General features: G+C 55.3%; 1 protein-coding gene across 1 annotated transcript; it reads right to left on the reverse strand.

Annotated features, from left to right (window-relative positions):
* Positions 1-7,056: 7,056 nt before the first annotated feature.
* Tekt4 (tektin 4) lies at positions 7,057-12,273 on the reverse strand. The gene is made up of 6 exons (XM_005349097.3): positions 11,303-12,273; positions 9,911-9,981; positions 9,463-9,606; positions 8,870-9,092; positions 8,042-8,196; positions 7,057-7,313 (listed from the first exon to the last, which is right to left on the reverse strand). Exons 1-6 carry the CDS (start codon positions 11,834-11,836, stop codon positions 7,097-7,099), a joined length of 1,344 nt encoding a protein of 447 aa, XP_005349154.1. The 5' UTR covers positions 11,837-12,273; the 3' UTR covers positions 7,057-7,096.
* Between the last annotated feature and the right edge of the window lie 1,535 nt (positions 12,274-13,808).

Raw genomic sequence — 13,808 nt, forward strand, 5'->3', positions numbered from 1 at the left:
GGGACAGGTGTGGGGGGGTCGACGACCTTAGGGACAGGTGTGTGGGGGTCGACGACCTTAGGGACAGGTGTAGGGGGGTCGACGACCTTAGAGACAGGTATAGTGGGGGTCGACGACCTTAGGGACAGGTGGTGGGGTCGGCGACCTTAGTCACTAACCTGAGGGCAGGTGGAGGTTGGGATGTGTCTTACCACACCTTTTACACAGAGGAAGAGGGGTACAGCCAGGAAAGGTGACCCTAATCTTTCCCATGTCTAAGAATAAGACGACCCCCTGTGGTCTAATACCAGGCTCTGGGGCCTGTATCCGAACCTTCCCCCACACCCAGCCCTTTCCAGGTGGGAGACTTCATGAGTCCCATTTAAGCCCTCAGTGCTCAATTGCTGCTCACCCCAAGAGTGAGGCAAGGCTACAGCTGCCCCGTGCCAGATCCCCCCACTGCTCTTGCCTCCTTCCATCTCCTCAGCCTTCCAGAGTCAGCCTCAAGCCTCAGCCTCCGTTGACCTCCCCCTCAAAGGGGATGTGGGCTGCACAGTCGGGCCTGGCACAGCCCTTTATGGGCAGAGACAAAGGCCCTCTCCTACGTAGCACGTGGCCTCCCCACATCCCTATTATATGGGGGGGGGGAGAGATTAAAAAAAGCTGTTTGTCACCCACATACGGCATCAACCACAGACTAACAAATGACCCTACTCAAGTCTAGCTTGGTAAACCCAGTGGGTTTAACTGAGGTTACTCACCAAAGCATGGGCAACCCATGGGCAACTCTACCAGCCAAGAAAACGCCTCTCTCTCTGCTGTTGTTGACTGTCTATCCTCAGGGAGAGACAAGGCCTGTGGATAGCACCACTAACAACTCTTGCCCCTGCAACCCAGGAGGAAGGGTGGGGCTTGTAAAGTCCCGACCCCCAGCACATATCTGCAATCTTGAGGAGGGGCAGGACTTCAATAGCCCCTCCTCCCAGCAACCGTTAACTCTCTATACATCCACAGGGAGAGGTCAGAGCCTTGCGAGCCCCTCTCCCTGCCGTGAAGAACCATGAATAGACCAGTTTGGGGCAGGACTTGTGCAGCCCCTGCGTGCTCGAGAGTACAGCAGCAGTGCCAATCCCAAAGATCAGCCACCCACAGCAGTGCTGAGAGGCCTTTCAGCCAGCAGCCACACACCCAGCGCCACGGCTCTCTGTACTGCGTCCCCACAAGAACAGGCCAGACTCACCCACTACGGAGAGCTGACTCCAGAGTGTCAGGTATGAAATGGGAGCCACTGAGAGCCACAGTCCAGGGAGGGTACTGCTGCTGGTGCTTGGGGGATGTCTCTGCACAGTGTGGATGGTGAGGTGAGCACTCTTGGAGCTCTGAGTCCCCGATGTCCCCGTACCTGCTCCCACACAGCAGACATTCCAGGCAGTCATCTCGCTGCCAGGCAGAGGGAAACCTGATCAACTTGCCCAGGGTGGAATGAAGGCACGTCCCTCTCCCCACATTTCCTACCACTTCCTGTTATTATCCCATAGTAGTGCTGCCGGCCTGGTCAGCTGTGGGCATGGCTCTTTTCCCCAGTACTCAAAGAACCCTTTCATACTGCCTGGTGCCTGTGGCTTACCCTGGTCCATCCAAGACCAGTAGGCTAAGGGCTGGCTCCCGTAGAGCTGAAGGGATGTTCCACTCACCACTCCGCCTGCCCTAGGGCGCCTGCCTCGGGCTCTCTCAGCCTCACTAGGGTTCCTCTGCACCTTATGCAGTATAAGGCTTCAGGCTGGTGTCATCCTGCTCCAGGAAGCTGAACTTGCCTCTTGTCTAGGGCAATGAGTTCCATAGTGCGGGGCTTGATGAGGAAACTGGTATAGGAGACCCGGGCTGGGGCCATCACGCTGCACCCAACAAGCTAGGCCACTGACTCACCCGGTCACAGTGTCTATCTGTGGACAAATGGAGCTCTGCGGAGTTGCATCCGGTCATGCTCTGTGACGCCCCCTCCCCCACACGCTGTATCCCAATCAGCCTCAAGGTTTGCACCCGTGAGCTACCCTAGTAGGAATGGTTTTTGGGGGTCTCCCCACAATCCCTGGTGGGTCCAAGACCAAACCCACACAGGACTCCCTCATTCCTGTTTCGTCCCCAAGCACACACTACTCCCAGAGGCTGAGTGCCCCTGAGCCAAACTGCCTATTCAGGGAGGCTTATAGCTAGTGTTTGGGGGTAAACTAGCCTCATCCTGTAGCTTGGTATAGCTGGAATCCAGTTACATTCCCAGCTTCCCTTTAGACCATCCACTCTGATGACCAGGAAAGAGGGGAAGAGGTAAGGAAAAGCCCAGAATGAGTTAAGGGCAGCCATGACTGCTAGCCACAGGTGACAGTTCACACCAGCTCAGCACTGGCAGACACAGAGATAGCAGTTTGTCACCCATTGTCGGCTGTGATGACTCAGATGGGGGAGGTGTGAAGACAGAGGCCTAGTGACTGAATCACCCCCCCTCAGGCCATGCAGCCCCCTCCCCCTTCCCAAACATCTCTGTCTGGCCTGGTTGATGGGGACCTTTCTCTGAAAGAATTAGGTGACTAGCGCCAGGTTTGGAGACTCTTTATAGTCTCCTAGAGAAAGATGGTGCCATGGGTCTGAGCATTGTTCTCTGAAATAAATGGGCTGTCATGGCAGGATCAAATGTGTCCTCTGTAGCAGGGCAGACAGTGAAGTCACTGAGGGATGCTACTGGCCCCAGCCAGATCTAGCCCCCAAAGTCCTTCTCCCTAAGGTGTTGGGGGAAGGGCCTTTTCAGGAGTGAGGGATAGGGAGGAGCCTGGGGTTTTCAACTCTAGACCTGCTGTGGGGGGCTGGGGTGTCTTTCTGACTAGGGGACTAGCCAGACAGGTGTATGTGTCTTGAACTCTGGGCAGAGTGGTCAGCATTCAGGGTGACTCAATGGACAGGACAGTGCGTCTCAGGCCAGAAATAGCTCTGGCTGAGAGCAGCCACCAGCATCACCGTGACGACAGGGTGTCATGGCTCCCAGCATAGATAACCTGCTGTGGCGTGGAGAAGCTATGCCCAGCCCTAGAAGCCTGCAAAGCCATGTTCCATATGACACAGAGCTGGGAAGTGGGAAGCTTGCACCAGAGAGGGCAGCTGGGGTACTAGGCATGGGGGACTCAGCACCCCAACACCCTATGAGTCATCCCCCTCCTCGTAGAGGTGGTCAGTAGTCCATAAAGGTGCTTGAGTAACCTGGACAGCAGACAGTGAGTTTGGGGCTCTGTTGTTCAGGCCCCCATTCCAGGACATGGACGAAGCGTAGGATGAGTGACGGGGAGGGGGGTAGGGTCGGGGGAGCAGGTCTGAGGCCAGGTATATGGAAATAGATCCCACAGCAGCCAGTCAAGGCCAGCCAGTCCAAGGAAGATGAGCAACAGATCTGTAGTTGTGGCTGTAGTGTCAATTCTTGGTCTCCAAGAAACTAACCGTTTGGTCCAGGCAGGAAGCTCAGATTTGCAAGGGGCGGTGGATGCTGGGAGGGAAGCTGAGGAGCATCCCAGGTAAACCCAAACAGACTGTATCCAGGCTCAGCTGGTTAGTGCTGTCTATACAGCACTATGCAGCATGGGGTTAAGTCTGAGATACTGCGTTCCTTGGTGGTAACATGGTACCAGGGAAGCTGTGCATGGGCAGCCCTTTCTACCTTTGCTCTAGAGGTCATTGCCCACTTGTGTTGGAATTCTCTCCTCCAGGCATAACAGCCTTACCATCTTCATCAGAGAAGCTGTGACCATCAAGATTGGATTTGTTGACCGTTGACCTTCACTGAAGGGGAGAGTGGGAGGGTTCCCCACTCCTCACCAGAGATCTCAGTCCTTCCTATCCCTCCAAGCCAGATGTATGTGGCCCACCCCAGCTGCATGCAGTCTTGGTAGCTCTGAGGGTGACAGAGGTGATTACCTCGGGGGTGGGGCAGGGGGAGAGAATTGTCATCTATGTTGGGGGTCAATGATACAGCTGCTAGGTGGGGGTACGCAACCCCTTACCCATGCTCTGTAAGTAAGCCAATAGACTCATTGGTTCACCAAGCAAGAATCAGGTGAAACTGTACTTTGATCTGTTGTAGGTGGTGCCCTATCTGGGGGGAAGAAGGTGTTTGTCCTCATAGTCCCAAGAAAAGTTCAAGCAACACCATTACTGGGGTCCCATAGGTGCCCCTGGACAGCACAGCATCAGGGAGAGCAACTGTGTTTCCTCTTTCAACTTAATCCGTGGGCCCAGAGTAGGCAGAGGGTATTATGTTATCTGTCTCCTTAGACTGACATGACCACCGCCATCTTGAATCTGGGCAGCTCTGATGACTCAGCCTGAGACTCTTGAGATCCAGCCTATGGCCTCACCCTCCTGGGGCGGGAAGTCTCAGAGAGCCTCATAGGGCACTTCTCTCCTTGTGAGGCGGTAGAGACTGGCCGGGGTGGGAGTGGGGAATCTTTAGGTTTGTTGTGAGTCATCCATGCTCCAGTGGGACCCTTCAGTGGTCAGCCATAAGCTTCCTGAGGGATCTCCAGATGGCGCAGCTGCCTTAGGCTGTCCACAAGCACCAGTGTGTGTAACCCAGTCAGCTCATTGGCTCACCAAGCTGCACTTAGGCAGATCGCTTTCTTTGGTCTGCCAATGCCTGCACCTATCTGGAGTGACTGGAGAGTTCTTTATGTCTCCCCATGAAAGGTCATGCAGCAGAAGGTCCAGAGGACATCCCAGGGCGGACACCACCCCTCCTGCGTGCTGTGGTAAGGACATCCCAGGGCGGACACCACCCCTCCTGCGTGCTGTGGTAAGGACATCCCAGGGTGGACACCACCCCTCCTGCGTGCTGTGGTAAGGACATCCCAGGGCAGATACCACCCCTCCTGTGTGCTGTGGTAACTTGAATCCCTGTCATCTCATCTCACTCTGCCTGGGACATGGAGTCAGAGGGGTCTTCCTGAAGCAAGCTGCAGGGACCTCCAGGGAGAAACTGCCGCTTGTGTCTGGATGGTCTCAAGGCAACAGCAACACCACCTTCATTACCTTGTGGTTTCCACCTCCACCTGAAGAAATCAGACCCTGGGGACAAGGTTTACCTGCCATGGCCCAGGTTTCTGAGGTCACAGAGAGGGAAAGATTATCTCCTATCTATTTTGGGTGAGCCTAAGGGGCCGGGGGGGGGGCTTCCTGGCCTTGCTTTCTCTAGTTGTAAAATGACAGGACCCACCACAATGGGGCAACATTGCTTAAAATAGTGCCCATCTGCCCCCACCCTTGGGAAGTCAGAGGAGGCCCACCCTGCTGGATCATGGGGAATGACCTCAGTGGGAGGTGACGATGGGGTCTGAGAGGCAGGTTCACCCAGGGAGCTGCCAGCTTGATCCTTTTCCCAGATGACTCCCATTCCTAGGGAAAGGCCTGGGGGTGAGTGCCTCTGAGGATGGGGGAAGGGAAAGATGTTACTGAGAGAGGGTTTGAGTGGGCACAGCAAGGAGGCCTTGCCACCACCCCCCTGCACAGGGAATTGTCTGGCTACTGCTTCCCAGGCTGGCAGAGGTAGCACTTCTACCCAGACCATGGAAACAGGACCCAGACAGAACCCACCATACCATTCCAAGGCAAGGAGTGGGAGTTCTGTGGCCTCCACCCCCACTCCAGCTCGGAAGCCCCTGGGAGGCTGAGCACTCTGCAGCTTCTGCTCCTGTCCTCCCACCTATAATGTTTCCGGGTGCGGACTTCACAGGTGCCACGTGCCCCAATCCCATGGACTAGTCTGCTCTGGGCCCTCTGGGAGGCAGCACCCAGGGTACGTTCTGGATGGCACCCCAAAGAGCACGAGCTGTGTCCCGCTGTCGCTGTGGTGACAAGCGGCATGGTTTCCGTGGGGACAGGAGGTGACGTGTCCTCTGAACAGTCTGCTGGCGAGAGCACCCGATGCCTCTCCCATGCCCAGCTGCAGGGGCTGATGAGAAAGGACAAATGCGATGGTGGCAAGGCTGCCATGGAGAACCCCAGGGCTGGAGTTGTCTGGCAGGCAGGTTACAAGCTGAGCTTTCTGTCTGAACTGGAGGATAAGTGCCCCCCTCTCAGGGGTCATACACCTCCTCGGAAAGACCCCAAGGCACACTTCATCCTCCCAGAGGGCACCGAGGACAATATGTTCAGGAAATTGAGGAGCCTGCTCCAGGTAAGCTCCAGAGATGAGAAAGCACCTGGCCCCATCAGCTCAGTATGGCTCCTGCCCTGGTCCAGGGCTAGTCCCGAGGTCTGTACTGTAAAGTACAGGCCGCCATCTCCAGAAAGCCCTGCCTGTCCTCAGCTGCCCCCACACAGCTGTCCCATGTCCCGTTCCAGGCTTTGATTTCCAGGAATGCTCTTATGTCTCCAAAATTTCCTCTCCAGATCTTTACCTGCAGTAGGCATGGGGACATGAGGCAATTTCTCCTGGAACAGATGTGGAGAGCAGAGGCCAGAATGGGGTCAGGTGTCCATGTGTGTGGGCAGTTTGTGGTAAAGGCATGTTATCCCATTCCCCCTACAGTCCAGGACAAGAAACAGGTACCTCCTACCCCAACAACCACAGGGCATGAACATACCGCCCTTCCTGACTCCACTGGGAAGTATTGGGAAGTAAGAGCTGCTGAGCTGTGGGGGAGCAATCTGGTGTGAGTGGAGTGTGGTTCTGCCTGAAGAATTTCTCTGAGTAGGGCTAACATCAGGAGGGACAGCATAAGGAGCAAATGGGATATAATCAAAGGGACATAAGCCTAGCCTCAGGCCTGGGGTTAAAGGGAAAGGAAGCTATGCAATGTCCCCAACAGATACCCAAGCCCCTCAAACTGGTGAAGACAGGAGAAACCAGGTTTGGTGGGGAATGAGGAATGAGGGGGAGTACCTGGCCTCATCTGGATACACGGCTTCCCCTGAGGTATGGAGGATGATGGGCTCATGGGCAAAGCCTGTCTGCACATAAGTTCTGAAATGCCCGTCCAAGTGGACGGCCGCCTGTCTCTTCATGCTACGCCACACTGTGGGTGGGAAACTAATGTGCTCTTTATTTGGATGAGATCATGTGACCAGGTGCCAGCCCCAGTCACTGGTAGCCGGCCAGCTGGAGGACACTGGGGTAGCGGCTGCGGTGGGCCATACACTTTTGGCGGTCGATGAAGAGGCTGTTGGTCTTGACGGCAATGTCCTTCTCCAGGCTCATGCGTGTGTCCTCCAGGTTCCGCAGTGCCTGCTCGGCGTCCTGAAGCTTCTCCTTCAGCGAGTTGAGGGACATGGTTAGCTCCTCCACCTCACTCAGCAACCTTCAGGGAAGGGAATGGTGAGTTACTGGAGAGATGAGAAAAGGGGCAATGATGCTACTACAGAGGACCCCAAAAGGCTTACAGAAACCCCACCAAAGTGGCTACAGTGTTGCAAGATCACTGTAAGCCTGGCATGAAATCAAGACTGGCCCTTATTTCCAGCCAAGGGGCCTCCCTAGCTGGCAGCAGTTAGAGGGAGTCTCGAAATACTGCCCCCTTGTGGCGAAAATAAGCAAGGATTGGGGAAATAAGCAACAACAGCTTGAACAGGTGCTAATGATGTTTGCAGGCAGGAACCACCCTCGAAACCTTGATTTCTAAAATAAAATTACAGTCAATGAAGGAAGAAGACAGACACTTATGCTTAAGAGGGCATCCTGCCACTGGCTAGATGAGGAAATTAAAAGGCATAACCCACCATGCCTGTGGGAGATACATGAAACACAGAACTCCATCAGAGGTACAAGGGTGGGTGGTGGCCCTGCCTCGCCTCTCTGCCCTTTGGCCCCAGGAATCTGGGTTGCCAGACTCTAGGGTCCTTCCAGGAGGGTTAGTCATCCCAGAGTGGCACGGGACCTTGCGTTCCTGACACGCAACCCTCTCCAGGGTCCACTCCCCACCCCCAGTCTCATGTCTGCTCATATGTGGAGTGGTCCTGTGGGGGAGGCCTAAGGAGGATTAAAGGGGTTCAAGGATGACCCTCGCTGCCCGGGATCGCTCCAGGGTACCTGAACTGCGCGGCGTCCCGGCACAGCTCCACATTGGGCCGGTGTGACCGCTGGTACAGGCGGGTCTGGGCCACGCGCAGAGGAGCCTCCTTGTCCTTGATGGCCTGCTTCAGGGCTGCCACCTGGTGCTCCTGGTCGGTGATCTCCCTCAGCGTCTGCACAGGGCAGTGTGTGAGCCTGGGGCCAGCTCAAGTCTGGAGCAATCAGGGCACCTGCCTACCCAGCCCAGCACGTGAGGAGGCCTTCATCTCCAGCTCTGACTGGAGACACTGAGAGCAGCCCTGGAGAAAACCTTCAGAGGGTCCTATGAGTCAGGCCAGTCTGTTTGTCCTCCAACCCGGGTCAAGAAAGTTGGGGCTTGGAGTTAGGATAGGCCACAATGAGAGCCCAGAGCAGGACCCCACGGGCATACCATGCCCCTCCCAAACCCCATAGCTGGCAGCTCCTACGGGTCAGCCTCCCGGAGTGGCTGTACCATCAGGCCACTCCCAAATATAAATCTGCTTTTACCTCAGCTCAAGGAGCCTACAGAGGTATGTGGATCTCTGCTTTTGGATGGGAAGCAGAGGGGACCTTGAAGCCAGGTCGTGACTGAGATAGCAACCCTCGTCTCAGCAACCCTGTGGTTAAGGGAATTGATAAGGAAAGGGCGTAGCTCGAGCGGGGCAGGTGTGCATTACGTGTGTGTGGGGGGGGAGTGGGATTAGCTCAAATGTGAAACCGTGAGTGGGTATGCCCTAAGCATGGGATGGGCTTGCTGGTAGGCGTGTCCTGGGTGTGGTCAGACAGGTGGGCGTGTCCATCGGTGGGCGTGCCCTGCCGTCCCACCTTTTGCAGATGGTACTGCAGTTTGTGGCGGGCGTCGTCCAGCTCTTCGCAGCGGCGTGAGAAAGCCATGTTCACTGCATCACACTGCAGCCGCAGGTCCTCGGCAGTATCCCGCAGGATGCAGTCAATTAACTTCCGCAGGTTAACCGAAGCTAGCCGCTCGCGTTCGGCTCGAAGCAGATTATCCTGAGTAAACTTGGCCCACGTCTCGGGAGTGGAGGCACTGAAAGTGGAGGTGCGACCTGGTCGGGTTGTAGCCACGCAGAGACTCCAGCACTACGATCCCCTTTATCACACAGACAACCCTAGGTTCTCCCGGGCCTCTAGTGGCGGTTGCTTGCCCTCTGCTGGCCGCGAGCAGAAACGCAGTCCAGGCCACCCACGGGGATCCAGGGGTTGGAGCAGGCACCAACCCAGTGTGAACTGTGGGAGCCAGGCACCTGGGTAAGGGGTTTCTCTTTTTTCTCACACCAGCTGCAGACAGAGATTCCCCAGGGAACTGGTCCAGGTCCGCGGGGGCAAGAGTCCTTTCTCAGATTTTGGAAGTAGAGTCAAGAAGGTGACGGGGCAAACGGGGATGCCTAGGAACCTACCTCTCCTCGAACTTGCCGGAATGCGGGTAGAACTGCACCTGGGTGCTCTCATTGTTGTAGCGAGAGCAGGTCTCGTCAATGTTGTAGGCCTCTACTTTGTTCGACCAGTCCATCTCACAGGTCTCCTTGTATTCCCAGTTCAGCCTAGTGGGAAGGAGGACCCCATTATGTGCCAGGGAACCCAGGGGAAGCAGGCCCCATTCCAGCTTCCGGGGGCCCCAGTTTCAGCTCAGGCTTCCTTCCATGGCCAGCAGGGCCCAGGTTCCAGAACAGAAGTGGAGATAGTTGTCTATGCCTTGCTGAGCAATGCCTGCATCCCTGGCTATGATCCAAAAGCCTTCTGACCTCTTTGAGACAGTCACTGTCCTAGCTGTCCTGCCCCCCCCCCACCTCTGACCAACCTTGGGGTGGGAGTCAGGGTTGTCGCTTTGGGGCTGCTGTGACCCACCGTATCTGGCCCACGGCTTGTGAGATAGTCCTCTTCAGGAGCTCCTGGATGTTCCTGATCAGCTCAGTTTCCTGGATAGGAGACAGTCCTTCAGAGTAGCAGAGCCCTGCCCTTCCTCGTGGGGAGGGACCCAGCAGGAGCCAAGGCATGGGCCTCGCCTCCATTGACTTTTGCCTTAGTTCTCCCCCCCCCCACCAGAAAAGGAGGTCTGATCCCAGCCCTTCCATGCTAGGATTATTGAGGGGAGGAGGTTGGGCATGTGAGTGTTTGCTCTAGCGGGTGTCTTTTGGCTGTTGGATAACCCGTGACAGTTGTCCAGGCTCTGGGGTCATCTTCAACACTCCAACAGTATACTGAGGGGCATCAGCTTTATCCCAGGACCCAGACCACCTACCTCTGAGGACCCCAAGCGCATAGGAAAGCAGATGCCCTCTGTCTGCTGCCCACTGCCCAAGATCAGGAAGGAAGCTCTAGGCTTCCTTTAACCCCAACATTTTCTGGGTCTCAGGAACTTCAAGTGCAAGTCCACAGAGGCCATGCTCTCCACTGCCCTGTGTCCTCAGTGAGCCGCCCATCTCTGCACACTGACAATACTTCAGATACGCAGCGGTGGTCAGGATTGGGATGTAACCGGGGTTCCCTGGGGTCCCAGCATGGCTGCTTATTTCCCCATCTCTCACCATCACCCACAGGCCTAAGACCACCACAGGAGGCTCCAGCTCTGAGGGGTTCAGGGTTGTGCAGCATCCAGACTGAGTGGCCCCCTAAATCTTAGTACAAGGTCTCCCAAAGCAAGCTATGCTGGGTTTGGGGAGGAGGGTGTCTAATGGAAGGAGGAGTGGAATGTTTTGTTTTGTTTCATTTTGTTGCAGAGTCTTTCCAGGTAGTCCAGACTGGAACTTGTGACCTCCTTCCTCAGTCTCCCAGATGCTGGCATTCTAAGTGTATACGGGATCTGTGAAGCTGAGGCTCAGAGACTCTGGACAGAAAGAGCAGATGCCGTGGCCCACCACATCCCCTCCACATCCCCTCAACCCCCTCTAGACTTGCAGCACTGACTGCTGTGTCTTTCTGCCTAGAGAGCAAATACCGCACTAAGGAGCATGCTGGTACAGGGGGAGCCTATGGCTAAAAAAAAAAAAAAACAAACACACAAAAACCACTCAGGGTCAGAGTTACTGTCTTTGAAATCTTGGGGGCCGGAGGGGATCCCACAAGAGAGATAGTTATTTGGAAGTTAGGGACTCCATGTGGTAAAAATCCTCCTGTCTGAAGGACCAGGGGGTCCCGCATGGGCAGAGGGGCATAGCACTGTGTGAACCCTGAGGCCCTGTGATTATCCATTCTGTATGAGTGCCAGAGCCTGCCTCCCACTCTAGGCCTAAACTGCACCTTCAGCAGCTCCACTTCCACGTAGTCCCGCACAAGGTCTGGATGCTGGCGGCGTTCTCGGCACTGTAGGTTGTCGGTGGCAATGGAGAAGGGCACGGCAGTGGCGTCCAAGGCGCGCTCTAGCCGCCGTTTCTGGGCCCGCATCAGCTCAGTCTCGGCAGACAGCTCGTCTATCTCCCGCTGCAGCTCTGACTTCCAGCAATGCATGTCCTCCAGGCGCTCTCCCACCTTTCGCGTGGAGTCCTGCTGTGTGCGCTGAGCCAGCGCCTCAGTCTCGGCTGCCAGCTGCCGGCTCTCATGCCGCTGCCGCTCAGAGTTGTCCCGGTCTGCAAAGGCCTGGTGGTAGCGGGCGTAACAGTTCTGAAACCACTCGTCCATTAAGTATTTGGCTGTGCGGAAGCCAGCGGTGGCCAGACCCGAGGATGTGTAGGCACCAGTATTGCAGGCCACATCATACTCTTTGTGCGGCAGCTCACAGGCCTGGATTGACTGTGGGGCTGGCTCCTTAGTCAGGAGCACGTCCGTTTGTGCCATGATGCCCACTGCCTAGCTGAGCAGGAACGGGGGTAGAATGAAGGGAGGGTCACTGGGCGGTCGTCCAGGCACGATCAGTGGGGTAGTACCGGTCACTCTGTCCCGAACAAAGCTTCTGGTTGCCTCAAGAACATTGTATACACCAACTGCCTCCTGTTGCTGGGCAACAGGGTCACTCAAAGGGCGGAGCAGAACTGCCTTCTTAAAGCGACAAGGGCTGAAGAGATAGCTTAAATAGATAAAAGTATTTGCCTTACAGGAACTTGAATTTGATTCCCAGAACACAGACGGAATTGGGTGTTATGGCACGTGTTTGTAATCCCAGCATGGGGAAGGCAGAGACAGGTTAATCTACAGAGTTCACTGGACAGCTGGCTCAACTATATCTGATGAGCTCTGGGCCAGTTGAAAGACCTTGTCTCAAAAAATAAGACTGACCAGTCATCACGGCAAACACTTTTTAAAAAAAGGATTTATTTATTATAGATACAGCGTTTTGCCTGCATGTATGCCTGCAGGCCAGAAGAGGGCGCCAGATCTCACAGTAGATGGTTGTGAGCCACCATGAGATTGCTGAGAATTAACTCAGGACCTCTGGAAGAGCTGCCAGGGCTCTTAACCTCTGAATTATCCCTTCAGCTCATGACAAATACTTTTCATCTCAGCACTCAGGAGGCAGAGGCAGGTGGATCTCTGTGAGTTTGAGGCCAAGCTACATAGTGAGTTCTAGCCAGGCCAGGGCTACATAGTGAGATCCTGTCTTAAACAAAGCAAAAAAATCCAAAACAACAACAATAACAGAACAAAAATAAACAACAAACCAAGGTGGATGATGCCTGAAAAATATCACCTAAGGCTGTCCTCTGGACCCCACATGCACGCGAGTACTCACATGTGCACTTACATACGTACACTTAGGAGGGAGCCAGGCAGGCCCCCAACTCACCCCTGTTCACCCTGCTGTGACCCAAGCAGCAGAAACTCGGGATTCATATTCACCAGAGGACCCTGGGGCCATCCCTGGACCCCAGAGTGGAGTAGTGAAGGGTCCCAAAGCCCTGACATCCTGTCCTCCTCCCTGGCTTCTCAGTTCTTTCCTGGGGCTGCCTCCACAGCCTCGTCCTGAGGTGGGTTTTCTCTGCTGCATCAGGGTGGAGGAGGCTCTGCCTACTTAAAGTCCCCTTTAGGGTGAATGAGCTGAGCTGGGGGGAGGAGAAGGTATGAGGGACAATGAGAACATGGACAGACTCCTCAGCCCTAGAAGTGGCTCCTCTTCCTGCTCTTAACTCCAACACTCCCGATACCCAAGTCACCCGTGTGCCCCATTTTTCATGTGGTCCGAACTACTCATGCAGGTCCAGGGGGTCAAACGTCCACTCTATCTTAGCCTCCAGGGCTCACTTTGGGAGCTGAATCCATGGATGTATCCATAGGGAGCCTGACCCCATCTGCTCCCAAGGCCACTGTCTAAGGGCCAGGCCCTCCTCTTCCTCCTGCATCCCATAGCTAAACTCACACCCAGGGCCTCCTGTGGGTGGAGGCCAGTGTCCCGAAGGGGTTTCACCCACTGGATGTATCTGGAGTCGAATGTCCTGATCCGCAGAAGGGTTCTTTCTGGGCAGTCGTCCCCAGGGCGCTAGTTGGATGGATAGGAAACGGCTATCCAGCTCCGGCTTAAGAAACCCTAGTCTAAGTCAATATCCAATGTGACCAATAGAGGGCGACATTGACTGCAGAATTGCTAGCCACCTGCTTCCCGACTGTTTTGGCCTGAGTTCTCCCCCACCCCCACCGGGACTTCCCCAGAGGCACCCACGTAATGGGTTCTCTCTGAAAGAAATCCACGCCCTTAGCCAACAGCCTCTTCCCTCGCCACTGCCTTTTTTTTTTTTTTTTGGTTTTTCGAGACAGGGTTTCTCTGTGGTTTTGGAGCCTGTCCTGGAACTAGCTCTTGTAGACCAGGCTGGTCTCG

The sequence above is a fragment of the Microtus ochrogaster genome, chromosome 7, assembly GCF_000317375.1.
Source record: "Microtus ochrogaster isolate Prairie Vole_2 chromosome 7, MicOch1.0, whole genome shotgun sequence".
Taxonomy (NCBI): domain Eukaryota; kingdom Metazoa; phylum Chordata; class Mammalia; order Rodentia; family Cricetidae; genus Microtus; species Microtus ochrogaster.

Coding starts and splice junctions, on each gene's coding strand:
- Tekt4 (XM_005349097.3), bottom strand. CDS start 11,836: ATGGCACAAACGGACGTGCTCCTGACTAAGGAGCCAGCCCCACAGTCA. Junction 9,093..9,462: donor TCCGGCAAGTTCGAGGAGAG/GTAGGTTCCTAG, acceptor CTCCACTTTCAG/TGCCTCCACTCCCGAGACGT. Junction 8,197..8,869: donor TGCAGTACCATCTGCAAAAG/GTGGGACGGCAG, acceptor TGCCCTGTGCAG/ACGCTGAGGGAGATCACCGA.